The 14,902-nt window shown below is 43.8% G+C and overlaps 1 protein-coding gene across 1 annotated transcript; it reads right to left on the bottom strand.

The window, feature by feature from the left end:
• Positions 1–5,163: 5,163 nt before the first annotated feature.
• Positions 5,164–14,683, bottom strand: LOC134346092 (zinc-binding protein A33-like). The gene is made up of 6 exons (XM_063047397.1): positions 14,276–14,683; positions 14,088–14,183; positions 13,770–14,003; positions 12,467–12,489; positions 12,245–12,363; positions 5,164–7,376 (listed from the first exon to the last, which is right to left on the bottom strand). The coding sequence occupies exons 1-6, from the start codon at positions 14,681–14,683 to the stop codon at positions 6,847–6,849; spliced, it is 1,410 nt and encodes a 469-aa protein (XP_062903467.1). The 3' UTR covers positions 5,164–6,846.
• Positions 14,684–14,902: the final 219 nt, after the last annotated feature.

Raw genomic sequence — 14,902 nt, 5'->3', positions numbered from 1 at the left:
CATTCCACTTTAGAAACTATGATTAAGACCTACTGCCATGAGAATGACAAGGATTGGGATGAGGGGATACACTTAGTACTTTTTGCTGTGAAGGACACCATTCAAGTGTCCCGTCACGGGGTGCGTGACAGTTGCTATGTATTTTCCAGCATCTGCAAATTCTCTCGTGTTTGTGATAATGTCCAAGCAAATGTTCATGTCGGCGAATTTTCAATAAATACTTAATTCAGCTGTTTGCGTTGAAAAACCTCCGCAAATCAATGAAACCGAGGAGAAGACGTCCAATAGTGTAAACAGCTAGAGAGGTGGATGAGAAGAGCGGTCCTCACTTTCAGTAACTCGTGACCTCAATAATTATTACTTATTTATTGCTATTCTTATTATTTTTCTCAGCTCAGGTTGGTAAAGCGTGGACTACAAGAATAGCCAAGTAACTCGTTTTTCAGTTGCGAGGAACTTTTGGACTATTGTGGCTTTCTGGAGATTTACATAAATATTGCTGTGTCGGCCTAATTGCTTAATGTTCTTGTGTACTAACTTTGGAATGATACCATTTCTGAATATTACTATTGGGACAATGTATACCCCTTTCATGTTCCATATCATTCAGACTCCTCTTTTATTTCAACATATTTCTTGTGTTTTTCACTTACTGATTTCTGTAAGTTAACTGCTTTGAATTGTTATATCTTATGCGCAAGTTGCTCTTGCTTGTTTAACCTCTAATATATTTAATCTGAACGGTTTAGTGTAGATTGTCTTATCTGTAATAATGGATGAGTCGTAATATACTTTGTAGGACCCTGACTGTAAAACTTGATCAGACGTGTATTTTTAGTAAGGTATGTTGCTTTTATGAGTTTGTACTTTAAAGCAAGTTTTTGGAGAATGATGTCTGCCACTAGATTGTGCTTGTGTGAGTAATCAGATTCAATTAAACTGTTGCACGATTCTATAATGTGCTGGACTGTTTCTGGTTTCTCTTGGTACTTCAGCATTTATTTTATTGAATTTGTTGAATTATGAATGCCTGTTTTTTTTTGTGTTATCCACCTGTTCCTGTATTGCCACATGGAACCCCTCTGTTTCTGGGAACACTTTCCAACTATCTCAGTCCGCCAAGCGTTAATTGTATCTCGAAATTTAGTGGTATTTTACCAACCATGTACTTTCTGATATCATGCCACACACTTTATAGCAACTTATCCAGACGACCCTCTTCTTCTCCTTCAAGCCAACCACTACACTTGCGCCAAACAAAATCTGTTGGACTCCAGCCAAGCACATGCGTTTCCATTGAGAAGTTCTCTATGCCCCTCCCCATCCTTACCTTATACAAGAGGGAAAAAAACGCTTAATTCTAACTCTTGCTTCCAATATGAAACGCCGTTAACCTGAAGCGCAGACCTGGTTTCTCCGACGACGTAGGCTCTACGATCTGCTGAATATTTGTCTTTGTTATGAAAGAAATAACGATTAAATGAAGTCCGTACGGGACCTCAAGAAAATTAGCGGTAGGTTGGACTCTGAGTAAGGATCCCTGTGGTGTCAAAATGATCTATATTATCTGAGAATTTGGCCAAGGAACTGCAGGTGGGATTGAACTGGTGAAGTGAGAATTGCTACCTTATCGGAGGGCGAACAGACGAGGATTTTGACAGTAAAAGACAGGGCCCTGAAGATTGTTGTAGATCAGAGACACCTAGTGGTGATAAAGGTTAGTTTCTTGACCTTGGCGACACGGTAGACAGGATTGTGAAAACGGTGCTTTCGGATACTAGTCTTCTTGGGCATGGCACTGAGTACAAAATCTTGGGCGTCATGTAACAAGGTGTTTCAGAGACCGCACGTAAGAGCACGGTGTGCACCACGGTCGTCACGCTAGAGAAAGGAAGAAATTAAATTATAAATGTTGCAGCAAACGTAAACAACGGCGATGCCGAGATTGGACGTGTTGAGTCATAAGGATTCTTTGGACAGGGTGGGCCGTGCTCATTGTAGTGCAGAAGGAAAAGGAGCTGCCACTTAGCTCCAATAAGCTCCACTTAGCGGAGGTATTACATTGAGAATTCGATGGAGGTAGCCTCCAACCTGATGGCATGAACATCGATTTCTCAAACTTCCAATAATGCTTTCCCCCTCCTTCATCATTCGCCATCCCCTTGTCCCTCTCTCATGTTATCTCCTTGTTCACCCATCGCCTCCCTCTGGTGCCTCCCCCACCCCACTTTTTTTTCTTTCTTCCATGGCCTTCTGTCTCTTTCACGAATCAACTTCCTAGCTCATTGCTTCATCCCTCCTTCTCCAGGTTTCACCTGGATCATTGCTTCATCCCTCCTCTCCAAGTCTCACCTGGATCATTGCTTCATCCCTCCTCTCCAAGTCTCACCTGGATCATTGCTTCATCCCTCCTCTCCAAGTCTCACCTGGATCATTGCTTCATCCCTCCCTCTCCAAGTCTCACCTGGATCATTGCTTCATCCCTCCTCTCCAAGTCTCACCTGGATCATTGCTTCATCCCTCCTCTCCAAGTCTCACCTGGATCATTGCTTCATCCCTCCCTCTCCAGGTCTCACCTATCGCCTGGAATTTCTCTCTCCCCTCCCCCCACCTTTCAAACTACTCTTCATTTTTTTTCCTTCAGTCCTGCCGAAGGGTTTCCTCCGGAAACGTCGACTGTACTTTTCTTTTCTATAAATGCTGCCTGGCCGGTGTGTGATGACTTAATTTTCATTATGCTTTATTTCCCCCTTTGGACTTTATTTCATTTTCAATCAATGTACAAAGCGGAATTTGGGGATCATCTCCTTATTCCCATATGGGAGAAGATACCAAAACCAGAAATGACGAACGACTAGGCTCAAGGCCAGCTTCCCTCCCAGTTCTTATCAGACCTATTGGACGATCCCATAGTACGATAACATGGATTCGTGAACCCACAATGTTCGTTGTTATGGCCTTGCGTCCCACTGCCTACCTGCATTGAATCCTGTAACTTTAACAGTTCGTTCTGCATTCTGTTATTCTTTGCCCTGTAATACCACAATGCACTTTTATAATAAAATGATATTACTTGGAGGACTGTAAAACTAAACGATTTTCTCTGTACCTATCCACATCTGGCAATATGAAACCATTTTACTACTTACCAACGTAGAAAATAATTATACTCCAAGAGCATAGAACACATGGTTAAATTATAGACTTTACTGATGACCAGATTATAAAAAAATATAGAAAATAAAACCGTGTAGGTAAATTTTTGATGCACATGGTTCTATTTAGAATGCCGTTTAGAGCGTTATGAGTGAACACGATGTGATTTGGCTGTTGAAGCATGCTCTGAGACCAGGGTCAGTCCGATCGAATGAGTCATCTATATTGAAAAGCTGACGGGACAAATAACGCAAGATGGTTGTGAACGGGATGAATCGGCTGCGTGATCCACGGTCTGCAATCCAATATTAATTCCTAAACACTGACACAATGCTCCCCACACAGCCAATCAAACACAATCACCGTGTGTAAATGCAATTGGGTTTAATAGGGCTTTCACTGAGAACCTACAACGCCCACTTACTGTTTCTGTGAAACGAAAGGTAAAGACATGAATATTACCGATTTAGTTCAGTGTACACTATGTTGTGCCAATAATTCTGTATTGTGCTGCTGCTGTGACACGCTATTGCTCTGCGAATCTATCTACACTCAGTGGACTCTTTATTGAGTACGCCTCTACACCTGTTCGTTAGTGGAATATCTAATTAGCCAATCAAGTGACAGCAGCTCAATGCATAAACGCATGCGGACATGTGCAAGAGGTTCAGTTCTTGTTTAGACCAAACATTGGAGTGGGAAAAGGTTTTTGACAAGGTCCCACACAGGAGATTAGTGTGCAAACTTAAAGCACACGGTATTGGGGGTAAGGTATTGATGTGGATAGAGAATTGGTTAGCAGACAGGAAGCAAAGAGTGGGAATAAACGGGACCTTTTCAGAATGGCAGGCAGTGACTAGTGGGGTACCGCAAGGCTCAGTGCTGGGACCCCAGTTGTTTACAATATATATTAATGACTTGGATGAGGGAATTAAATGCAGCATCTCCAAGTTTGCGGATGACACGAAGCTGGGCGGCAGTGTTAGCTGTGAGGAGGATGCTAAGAGGATGCAGGGTGCCTTGGATAGGTTGGGTGAGTGGGCAAATTCATGGCAGATGCAATTTAATGTGGATAAATGTGAAGTTATCCACTTTGGTGGCAAAAATAGGAAAACAGATTATTATCTGAATGGTGGCCGATTAGGAAAAGGGGAGGTGCAACGAGACCTGGGTGTCATTATACACCAGTCATTGAAAGTGGGCATGCAGGTACAGCAGGCGGTGAAAAAGGCAAATGGTATGCTGGCATTTATAGCGAGAGGATTCGAGTGCAGGAGCAGGGAGGTACTACTGCAGTTATACAAGGCCTTGGTGAGACCACACCTGGAGTATTGTGTGCAGTTTTGGTCCCCTAATCTGAGGAACGACATCTTTGCCACAGCGGGAGTACAAAGAAGGTTCACCAGATTGATTCCTGGGATGGCTGGACTTTCATATGAAGAAAGACTGGATGAACTGGGCTTGTACTCGTTGGAATTTAGAAGATTGAGGGGGGATCTGATTGAAACGTATAAAATCCTAAAGGGATTGGACAGGCTAGATGCAGGAAGATTGTTCCTGATGTTGGGGAAGTCCAGAACGAGGGGTCACAGTTTGAGGATAAAGGGGAAGCCTTTTAGGACCGAGATTAGGAAAAACTTCTTCACACAGAGCGTGGTGAATCTGTGGAATTCTCTGCCACAGGTAACAGTTGAGGCCAGTTCATTGGCTATATTTAAGAGGGAGTTATATATGGTCCTTGTGGCTACGGGGATCAGGGGGTATGGAGGGAATGCTGCTGCAGGTTTCTGAGTTGGATGATCAGCCATGATCATAATAAATGGCGGTGCAGGCTCGAAGGGCCGAATGGCCTACTCCTGCACCTATTTTCTATGTTTCTATGAAAGAAGGCATATCTAGATCTCCAGGAATAAACAGCAGTCTCTAGAGTTTGCGGGGAATAGTGCGGTAAACAAAAAAACGAACAAACAAAAACGGAAGAGCATCCAGTGACCGGCAGCTGTGTGGACGAAAACACTTTATTAATGAGGGAGGCCAAAGGAGAAAACAAACAAGAAAATCTGCAGATGCTAGAATTCGAAGCAACACACGGAAAATGATGGAGGAACTCAGCAGGTCAGAAAGCACCAAAGGAAAAGCGAAAAGACCCGACTGTTTATTCTGTTTGATAGATACTGCTTAACGTACTGAATTCCTTCAACATTTTGTGTCACGCCGGAGGACAATGGCCAGATTGGTTTACGCTGTTAGGAAGGCAACCTGATCTCAATTTTCGACGCGTTACAACAGTGACGTGCACAATAGCATAACTGAACGCAGAACACGTCGAACATTGAAGTGGATGGGCTACTGGAGTAAGATTCCTTGAGCGAACACTCGGTGTCTACTTTACAGGAGGTACCTCATAAAATGGCCACTGCATGTATATGGCAACAATAAAATTGCATTTGAAGTTATTATTGATGGTTAAGGAAACCGAGCAGTGCAAGGGACCTGAAAGTCGGAAAATGCACTTGAACTTCAAAACTCTTCCGTATCTGCCGTGGGTCGATATATTTGATGGCGAGCAATCTGTTTGTGAGAGTTTCCAAGGATAACCCAACCTGATTCTCGGAATCGATTTAAGAATTAGACTACGAACTATAAAAATATATTGAGGTGATCGGTATCTGCTGGCTTTTATCTTGTGGATTTCAACAGCTTCCTCAATCCGAACTAACCAGTGTTCTGTGCTCCCGCATAATCACAGAACTCACGCAGTTCAGTTTCTCATCAGTTCCTCAGAACAGCTCCAAATCATCCCGGTGTTCATCGTTGTTACGTTTACTCACGTCCACCAGGTTGAATCAGGTTGAATTCTGGAGCATTCTGGGCTAGAGGTCTTGAGGTATGTGGTCAGAAATCTCTGCTCTACATTCCGATCAGGAAATTCTCTCCTCTTTTCCACAGCGCTGTGAGATGCAGTAGCGAGCGAAGTTGTCCCCACACTTCATCATGACTGGAGCAGTGAAGAAATCCAGGCATATATGACAAATCAGCACCGTGATTAAACTTTCAAACAATTATTTCCAAGCTATTTTAAATTCGGGTACACACCGACCCAGTTCATGTAGCTGCACCCACTCAACCGATTACCCCCGCAGATTTATTTACATTTTTAAAACTTTTCTTTCCGCTGTTTTTTTTTATTTCGAAGCTCATTCATGGTTTTGCAAAATGGTATCAGAGCACAAAATTATAAAATGTGGTTCACAGAGTAATAGAACACTATAGCACAGAAACATGGCCCATCGCCGTGTCGAACTATTATCCTGCTAGTCTCATCGACCTGAACCTGCACCAAAGCCCTCGGTATACCTCCCATCCGTGTAGCTATCCAAACGTTAAAATTAACCCCTTATCCACCACTTCCGCCGGCAGCTCGTTCAACACTCTTACCAACCTCTAAGGGAAGAAGTTCCCCTTAAAAAATTCACATTTCACACTTAACCCATGACCTGTAACCTAGTTCCACACTATATAATTTTACACAAAGTATCCTTGTCAAATCGCCGCTTATTTTTTTACGATAGGGAATACATAATCTATTTGACCTTTCCCCATACCTTAGTATCTCAAGTCCCGGCAACATCCTTGCAAATTCTACTACCCATCCCCTGCTGCTGACACCGTTCCCGGGACCTAAGCCCTTTACAGACGCGGAGCAGAACCGGAAGAGATTCTCAGCCAGTTCCCATCCACTGTCCGCAAGAAGGGATAAACTTTCCCCGTGAATTTAATCCCAGTGAATGTGTGGAGATGGGACCTTGTGTCCATGTTGTAAAAGGAAACTGTACCCGTCTCGTAACTGAGATAAACTCCCACCTTCCTGAGGGAAGGTTCGGTAAGGAGAGGAATTAAAAGGGTATTGTTTACATGAAACTTGCTATCTTTCCGTGCGATGCTCCAGACTCCGGACTCTGGTCTAAGTCTGCCTAATCCATTCCTCGAAACAGACTCTGCAGCAACACCCACAGACCAGCGGCGATTAGTCGCTACCTCCACTTCCCAATAATGCCTTCCCGATGTGAATCCCTTCAATCCCAGCACACATGCCTGGTCTTCAAATCTCTTCACAGAATAATGCAGAGCTCTTGGAGACGGGACGTATTTCACACTTTTCAGATCGTCGGACACCTCAAGCCGCGGGTTTGCTGTTTCCACGTCCAGGGTCACAGAAACTGCAAAGATAAGCAGAGAATTAGAGCGCCTCCGTGGATTGAGCCAATTCGGGCAATAGGGCGGAACAAGAGCTGTTCCTGAGTTAATATCTGGTGACCAATGGAGAAGGTCTAGAGGAGGTTCAGGAGAATTCACCCGAGAATGAAATGAACCGATTGAAAGGGTTAACGCGTGAGGAGTTGGATATAGACACGCTGGAGTTTAGAAGAATAGCTGTCGTGGTGGTGGTGGGGAGAGTGTTCTCATTCGAACCTATCGATCACCGAAAGGATTTGATAGCGTGGACGTAGAGATCCCAATAGTGGAAGTACTAAGACCAGAGAGCACAGCCTCAGCCTACAAAGACGTCCCTTTGAAACGGAGAGGAGGAGGACTCTCTAAGCCATAGCGTGGTAATCTGTGGAATTAATTGCTACAGCGGCTGTGGCGGCCAAGTGCTTGGGTATATTAAAACAATGTTCCCCGTTACTACATTCCTAGCTTCGTTTTCCAGCGGTCCGATATCCACTCTCACCTCTTTTTTACATTTTGTGTATCTGAAGAAATATTTGGTATCATCTTTACTATTATTAGCTAGCTTTCTTTAGCATCCGTTTTTTAAATAATTTTAATTGCCTTCTATTGGTCTTTAAAAGCTTCTAGTGCTCTAACTTCCCACTAATGAATTTCCAGACATTACTGTTCCTCTGTCATTTTTGAGAGAATCTTTAACCAATCAATTCTGGCCAACTCCTCTCTCATGCTTCAGAAATTCTCTTTACTTCACTGCAATGCTGGAATAGTACTTCTGACTTTAGCTGCTCCTTCAAAAATTTCAGGGTTAATTCTGTCGTATTATGATGACTTTCCCATAAGAGCTCTATTAGTTTAAGTTCTCTAATGAATTCAGGTTCATTGTACAACAGCCAATCCAGAATATCTGTTCCACTAGTGGGCTCATATAAGCCATCTCGCTGGCATTCTAGATGCTATTCCTCTTGGAATCCAGCACCAGCCTGATTCTTCCAGTCTACCTACACAGTGAAGTCCCCCATGACTCTTGCAACATTACCCTCTTGTTATATTCCAATCAATTATGGGCAACTCCTCTCTCATGTCACTCTAATTTCCTTGACTCTACTGTAATCCTAATACATCTGACTTTAGATTTTCTTTCTCAACTTCACGGTGAACTCGATCATATTATGGTCACTGAACTCTATTGGTTTTCACCTTAAGCTCTCTAGTCAATTCTGGTTCATTGCACAACGCTTTATCGACAATAGCTGATCCCCTTGTGGACTCGACCACGAGCTGCTCTAAAAGCTATCTCGTAGGCATTCTAGAAAATCTTCTTCTTGGAATTCCGCACACACTGATTTTTCCCAATCTACCTGCATACTGAAAACCCTCATGACTATTGTATCATTGTCGTTTTGGCATGCGTTTTCTATCTCCCGTTGTGATATGTAGACCACATCCTTACTGCGGTTTGGGGGTATGTATACAACTCCCTTCAAGGTATTTTTTTTTATCATTGCAGTTCCTTAGCCCTGTCCACAATGATTCAGCCCCTTCCGACCCCATGTTATTTTTGATTTGATGTGATTTTTTTTTTTACCAAACAGAGCAATGCCACACCTTCTGCCTTCCTGCCTGTCCTTTCGATACAATGTGTATCCTCGGACAATAAGCTCCCAGCTATAATCTTCTTTCAGCTATGATGCATGATGCTTACAACATCAGTCATGCCAATTTGTAACTGTGCAATACGTTCATCAATCTTATTCCATATTCTGCACGCATTCAAATATAGAGTAACCTTCAGTCCTGAATTCACTCTTTTCGATTTTGTCCGCCTTTTACGTTGCAACTCATCCTGATTACTGTAATTTTGCCCTGTCAACAGCCTCTCCTCACGACACATTGCCTCTAATTCTAAACCAGCTACGTCATCTTCAGCGCTCTCACCCGCCTTTCCAACAATATTTATTGCATTGAAATAGACGCAGCTCCAGACGCTAATTGCACCATGCACTAACTTTTGATTCCTTACTGTCTGAGGTCTAACCAACATCTGCCTCCACAACCTCTCCTCTGACTGTTCTGGGACTCTGGTTCCCACCTCCCTGTAGCTCTAATTTAACAAACCTCCCCGCTAGGATATAGTCCCCCTCCAGTTCGAGCACAAGGGGTCTCACCTTTTCTGGAAAGGAGCCAATTCCCAAAATTATTATGCCCTCACTCATACACCAACTGCTTAGCGACGTGTTAAACTGTACAATTTTCTTAGTTCTGGGGACTCTAGCAGGTGGCACGGATAGCAATCCTGAGATCACTATCCTGGAGGTCCTGCTCTTAGCATCTAACTCCCTGAACTCCCTGAGCAAAACATCATCATTCGTCCTACCCATGTCATTGGTAACGACATGGACCACGATTAGCTTTGGCTGTTCACCCTCCGACTGACTGAGGACTAGATCCGAGATGTCAAGGGCCTGACACACGGGAGGCAACATGCCATCCGGGAATCTCGTTCTCGCCCACAGAAACACCTATCTGTTCCTCTCATCACCACAGAGTGCCTCTTCTCCCCTCTTCCATCCTGCGTAACAGAGCCAATCAGCATCAGAGAGCCGACCACCCTGACTTTCCAATGATATGCCCCCCATGTCTCTAACAGAATCCAATGTGACATACCTGTTGTGGAGGGGGCTGGCCACAAGGGTACTCTGCACTGGCTCCTTTCCCCTTCCTGGCTATCAGTCAGTTTCCTGTGCCCTGAATCTTGCGTGTATCTATCTCTCTATATGTCCTATTCATCACACCTTCAACCTCCTGAATGATCTGTGGTCCATCCAATTCCAGCTCCAACTCTTTAACATGGATCATTGGAAGCTGCAGCTGGATACTCTTCTCGCAGTTATAGTCGTCAGGGATGCTAGGGGTCTCCCTGCCTTCCCACGATGCACAAGAGGAGCATTTCACTACCCTGCCTGGCATCTGTACTGTGCTAGATGAGCAGATACAGTATAAAGAAGGGAAAGAGTAAAAAAAAAGCCTTGAGATCTTGTTTTTATTTTATTTTGCCTTCTTTGACTGAAGCGGCTCTTCACTGAAGCCTCGAAGAACTAAAGCCTCAGGATCACCACTCTGAATCTGTTCACTCAGACAACGGCCTCTGTGACGATGACCGTGCGCTTGCCACTGTTTTCCTTTAACTTGCGCTTGCTATTCAATCTCAACCGCAGACTGGTCACTAGTCAAAGCACTATTGCACTGCAGTGACCCGCTGCTCCCTTTTCTACTTGGGCAGTGGACTTGAATAAAATACCCTCCTCTCAAAACGTCCGATATCCAGATTGGTCATTGGTCTCTTTGAGACTCATCGGGGAAGAGCAAAGTCCAGAAATGCAAGAGCTTTGAAAGCTGTCGCTAGTGCACAGAAGGTTTTGTAGCCGGAAACCATCCGCCAGGTTTGGTGCATTGCTTTCCTAGTGCAGGGATCGAGAATGTCACTGAGAGGGCAGAGTATTCTCAAGTGGAATGATGGCGTCCAGCTGTTGTCGTGCAATTTGGTGAAAATGACCTAGCTAGAAAGAGGGAAGAAATCTTCTGCAATGCGCGCAGCGGTTGGAAAAGAGGTGGAAAATAATTAATTCTGAGAGGCATAGATAGGGTGGACAGCTGGTATCTATTTCCTAAGTTTTAGAAGTTTCTCTTGAAAGAAATATACTTAATATGACAGGGGTAAGTTCAAATGAATAGTGCAGGGCAAGTTTTGCTTATACACCTAGTGGTGAACCGTCTTCTGATAATATACTAGGACTGGATAGAGATGAATAGAGATGTTTAAGGGGCTCTAAGTGCACGCAGAAAATGAAACGAGATTGACACTGTAGGCAGATAAGATTAACTTAATGAGGTATTTAATTGCTACTTTAATTAGATCGGCGCAACATCATCGGATGGAGTGCCTAGTGTTGCGCTATACTCTTCAACGTCCAGTCAGTTAAATCATCCAAAACAGATATTGACCCGTTTCTGGAGGTTGAAATAATCAAGGGATAGCACAGGACAACGCAAATGAGGCATTATAACTCCCGAGATTTGACTGACGGAGTGGCACAGACTCATGCCTGTCGCTGGGTTCATGGATTTGGCTTGGAATTCGGTGTGATTATTCATCCGTGAGCTGTATCTGTGTGTGACCATTCACAAAATGTGAATTTAAATGTCAAGACCCAGAATTCAGTGACTATTCCGACTGGGAAGATGGTATAATATGTCGGGCAAATGGCGAAGTGAATCTGATGTTTTTAATAAGCGCAAAAAAAAAGCAAAACAATCTAGTGGAGGAGCTGAGCGGGTCGAGCGGCATCGGTGGAGAGAAATAAATGGTCGAGGTTTCGCGTCTGGACCCTGAACAGACAGATTGCAGAAGTACATTGTCGAGTATAGAGATGAGAGTGCGAGATGAGGCAGGTGCTGGAAGGCGGTGGGTGGGTTGTGAAGGGGAGTGCTGGGGCAGGGGTGAGGTAGAGACAGAGACACAGATGTGGTCAGAGAGGAATGCTGGGCAGATTAAATCAAGCTGTGAAATTAGCTAACGAGAAGAGGCGTGCACTGGTAAAGGTGAACAATTTGACAGAGAATCGATAGGAAATGGGGACAAAGTTACCTAAAACGGAATGGTCCATGTTGATTCCATAAGCCTTTAGGCTACCAAAGTGGAATGTGAGGCAACAAAGCCTCACTAGTTTCACTAGTTTTTTCAACAGGGGTGTTTGCTACTACAATAACATACGGTTCCGTGCTTTGTGATCATAATTCCTGTCATCCAATTAAATCGCTGGATTGCTTAATAAATGAGAGAAAATGGAGTTACCTTGTCTGATGAAATGAAACGCTTCACTCAACATTGCATTGATCAAACTTGCGTGGCCGAATGGTTTAACCGGCAAAGTACCAGCCATAACTGAAAACACTCGTTCTTCCTCGCTGTACCTAGCAACATTAAACATTCCGTAAACTGAACGTCGCTAAGCAATTTTCGCAAATAACTTGTAAGTGGAGTAGCTAGGAATGTTAATTAAATAGCGTGTCCTACCTTCTCTTCAGAGAAATTTCTTCCTGAAATTCATGAAATGATTTTGATGTTAAAATGAATTGATCGCAAAAAACCCGTCAACAATAGACACTTCATCTCAACGCAGAAAAAGAATCAGATTTCTAGAATAAATCACGGGTTAAGGAGCAGCTCTGGAGGCAGTGGGAGGCTCGACATTTCAGGATGATGTCGTAAGGAGTGACTGTCTTGATGGTGTGTCTCAACCGAAATCGTGTAACTTTCCTTTGCCTCACTAGACATACGCCCGGCGAGTTCCTCCAGCAGTTTATAATGCTTATCCAGACTACGGTACACTATCACAGACATTAACGTTTCTATTTCATCTAACGTACGCTGTTACAGGCAGCTGCAGGTTTCCCAGTTCCCGTATTCTTGCTGCAGAAATGGAAAGTGAATGTTGAACTAACGAGCAAGTGCAAGAATTATTTATGACAGCTGTTCGGCAACTGAGCTGGTGCAGCGGCTAAGATACTGAATAGGTGCGACACATTCATTCGTATAAACTGACAAGAATTGTCACACAGAAATATTTCATTTTTTTAATAGATTCGAATGGATGGCTATGGGGAAATACTTGCGCTGCCTTTAACTCAGGAATATGCACAAGACTGGATTACATGAAGTAACATTCATAAATTAAATTAATTTATTTATTGACACAGCTCCCCCCCCCTTTTCCGGCCCTTCTGTCGAAGCCGTCCCAACAACCACCCAACCCCTAATGCCGTTACCCTAATCACGGGACAATTTACAATAACCATTTAACCTACCCAGAGGGTCTTTGGACTGTCGGGGGAAACCGGCGCACCCGGCGAAAACCCACACATTCCATAGAGAGGTTGCAGAGGCTCCTTAGAGAACGGAGTCGGAATTGAATTTCGAACGGTCGGAGCTATAATAGCGACACGCTAACCCTAGCGTCCGTAAATTAGTAGTGATATAATTAAAGGAGAATGGAAAAACGAATTTTGTTAATAAGTGCTGTCAATGATCAAAATATGATGAGGCCTGTATGGAGTTCCTGAAACAGGGGTTAGGCGACTGCATTATCTGTCTCTTTGATATAGAGCGGATATACAGCTTTGAACGAGTCGGAAGAGCCGACGGGGAACGTATCACAGAACGGATCTGAACAGAGCTTTTAAATCTGATATGTTATTTACGCTCCAATATTCAATAGTAACTGCCCCACCCCCCCAACACACATTTACAAAATGGCAGATGTCACATTAAATGCGTAAATATATTAATCACCGAACTAATTATGAAAATTACCGCTCACCTTCAGAAATGCCGCATTATCTTGTTGATCTATTCTTTCCTGTAACATTGTAAGTTGCCGCTGAAGAGAAGATAAATTCTCTTCAATATCTCGGAGATTTTGCTCCATCGGATTCAGAATTCTCTGCTCGTCTGCCCTGAGCTCTCGGAGCAGGCGCTGCTCCCTCTCGAAGAGCATTTGCCGCAGGTCCGCAAACAACGATCTAACGTGGGCCTGTACGCTCTGCGATTGTACCTGTGAGCAGAGGGGATGGCATTGTAACGAACGGCGAAAAACAACGCAACACAACACGAGAAAATCTGAAGGCTGGAAACTCACCCGAATCCCGGAAATCTTCTCCTTCTGTTGTTCCGCCATTTGCTGGATATCTGATTTCCTGTTTGCGAGCGACTCCAAGAAAACTGTAACGCGATTCTAGGATAATTTTGAGAAGCAGTGAATAAAAATATTATCCGTCAGTAAAAGAAAAAAACGACGATTCAGTGTTCAACATCTGCTGACCTTACCTTGTAGTTTTCCGCGGCTTCTTTAATCGGCATATAATTATGTGTCCTGTGTTCTTGGGCAGATGCACAAATCACACAGATCAGCTTCTTGTCAGTTTCACAAAACAGTTTCAGTTCTTCATGATGTTCCACACAGTAAAACTTTCTGTCTTTCTCTTTCAGAATCAGCTTTAACCTTTCAGCCTTTTGAGCCAGGCTTCCCAATGCCGGATTCGCCCTGAGGGTGCGGTCTGCAAAAACCGTATTACATTGCGGGCAGGAGTTTCTCTCCTCGGTTTCCCAACGCCAGGTGATACAGTGGCGACAGAAGTTGTGCCCACACTCCAATATCATCGGGTCGGTGAAGAAATTATCGCAGATCCGACAAGTTACCTCGTCGGTTAAACTCTCAACTTGCTGTTTCGCCATTTTAGCACAAGAGACTTCCTGACAAGCTCCGATGGGGGTGGGCCAGTTGGTGAGGTCGGGATCTGATTACGCCCTGTAATACCGCTGTTGTCCACTAAGCGTGCTGCCGTAAATAACGTTATGTTGCTGCATATGTTCAAGATGCAGAATCCTTTGTAGTTTCCAAATAGCATTATCAGCAGCAGGGTTTGATTAAACAATACTGAAAGTTCCTCAAAC

The sequence above is a fragment of the Mobula hypostoma genome, chromosome 5 (genome assembly GCF_963921235.1).
Source record: "Mobula hypostoma chromosome 5, sMobHyp1.1, whole genome shotgun sequence".
NCBI lineage: Eukaryota > Metazoa > Chordata > Chondrichthyes > Myliobatiformes > Myliobatidae > Mobula > Mobula hypostoma.
This window is presented reverse-complemented; position numbering and strand designations above follow the sequence as displayed.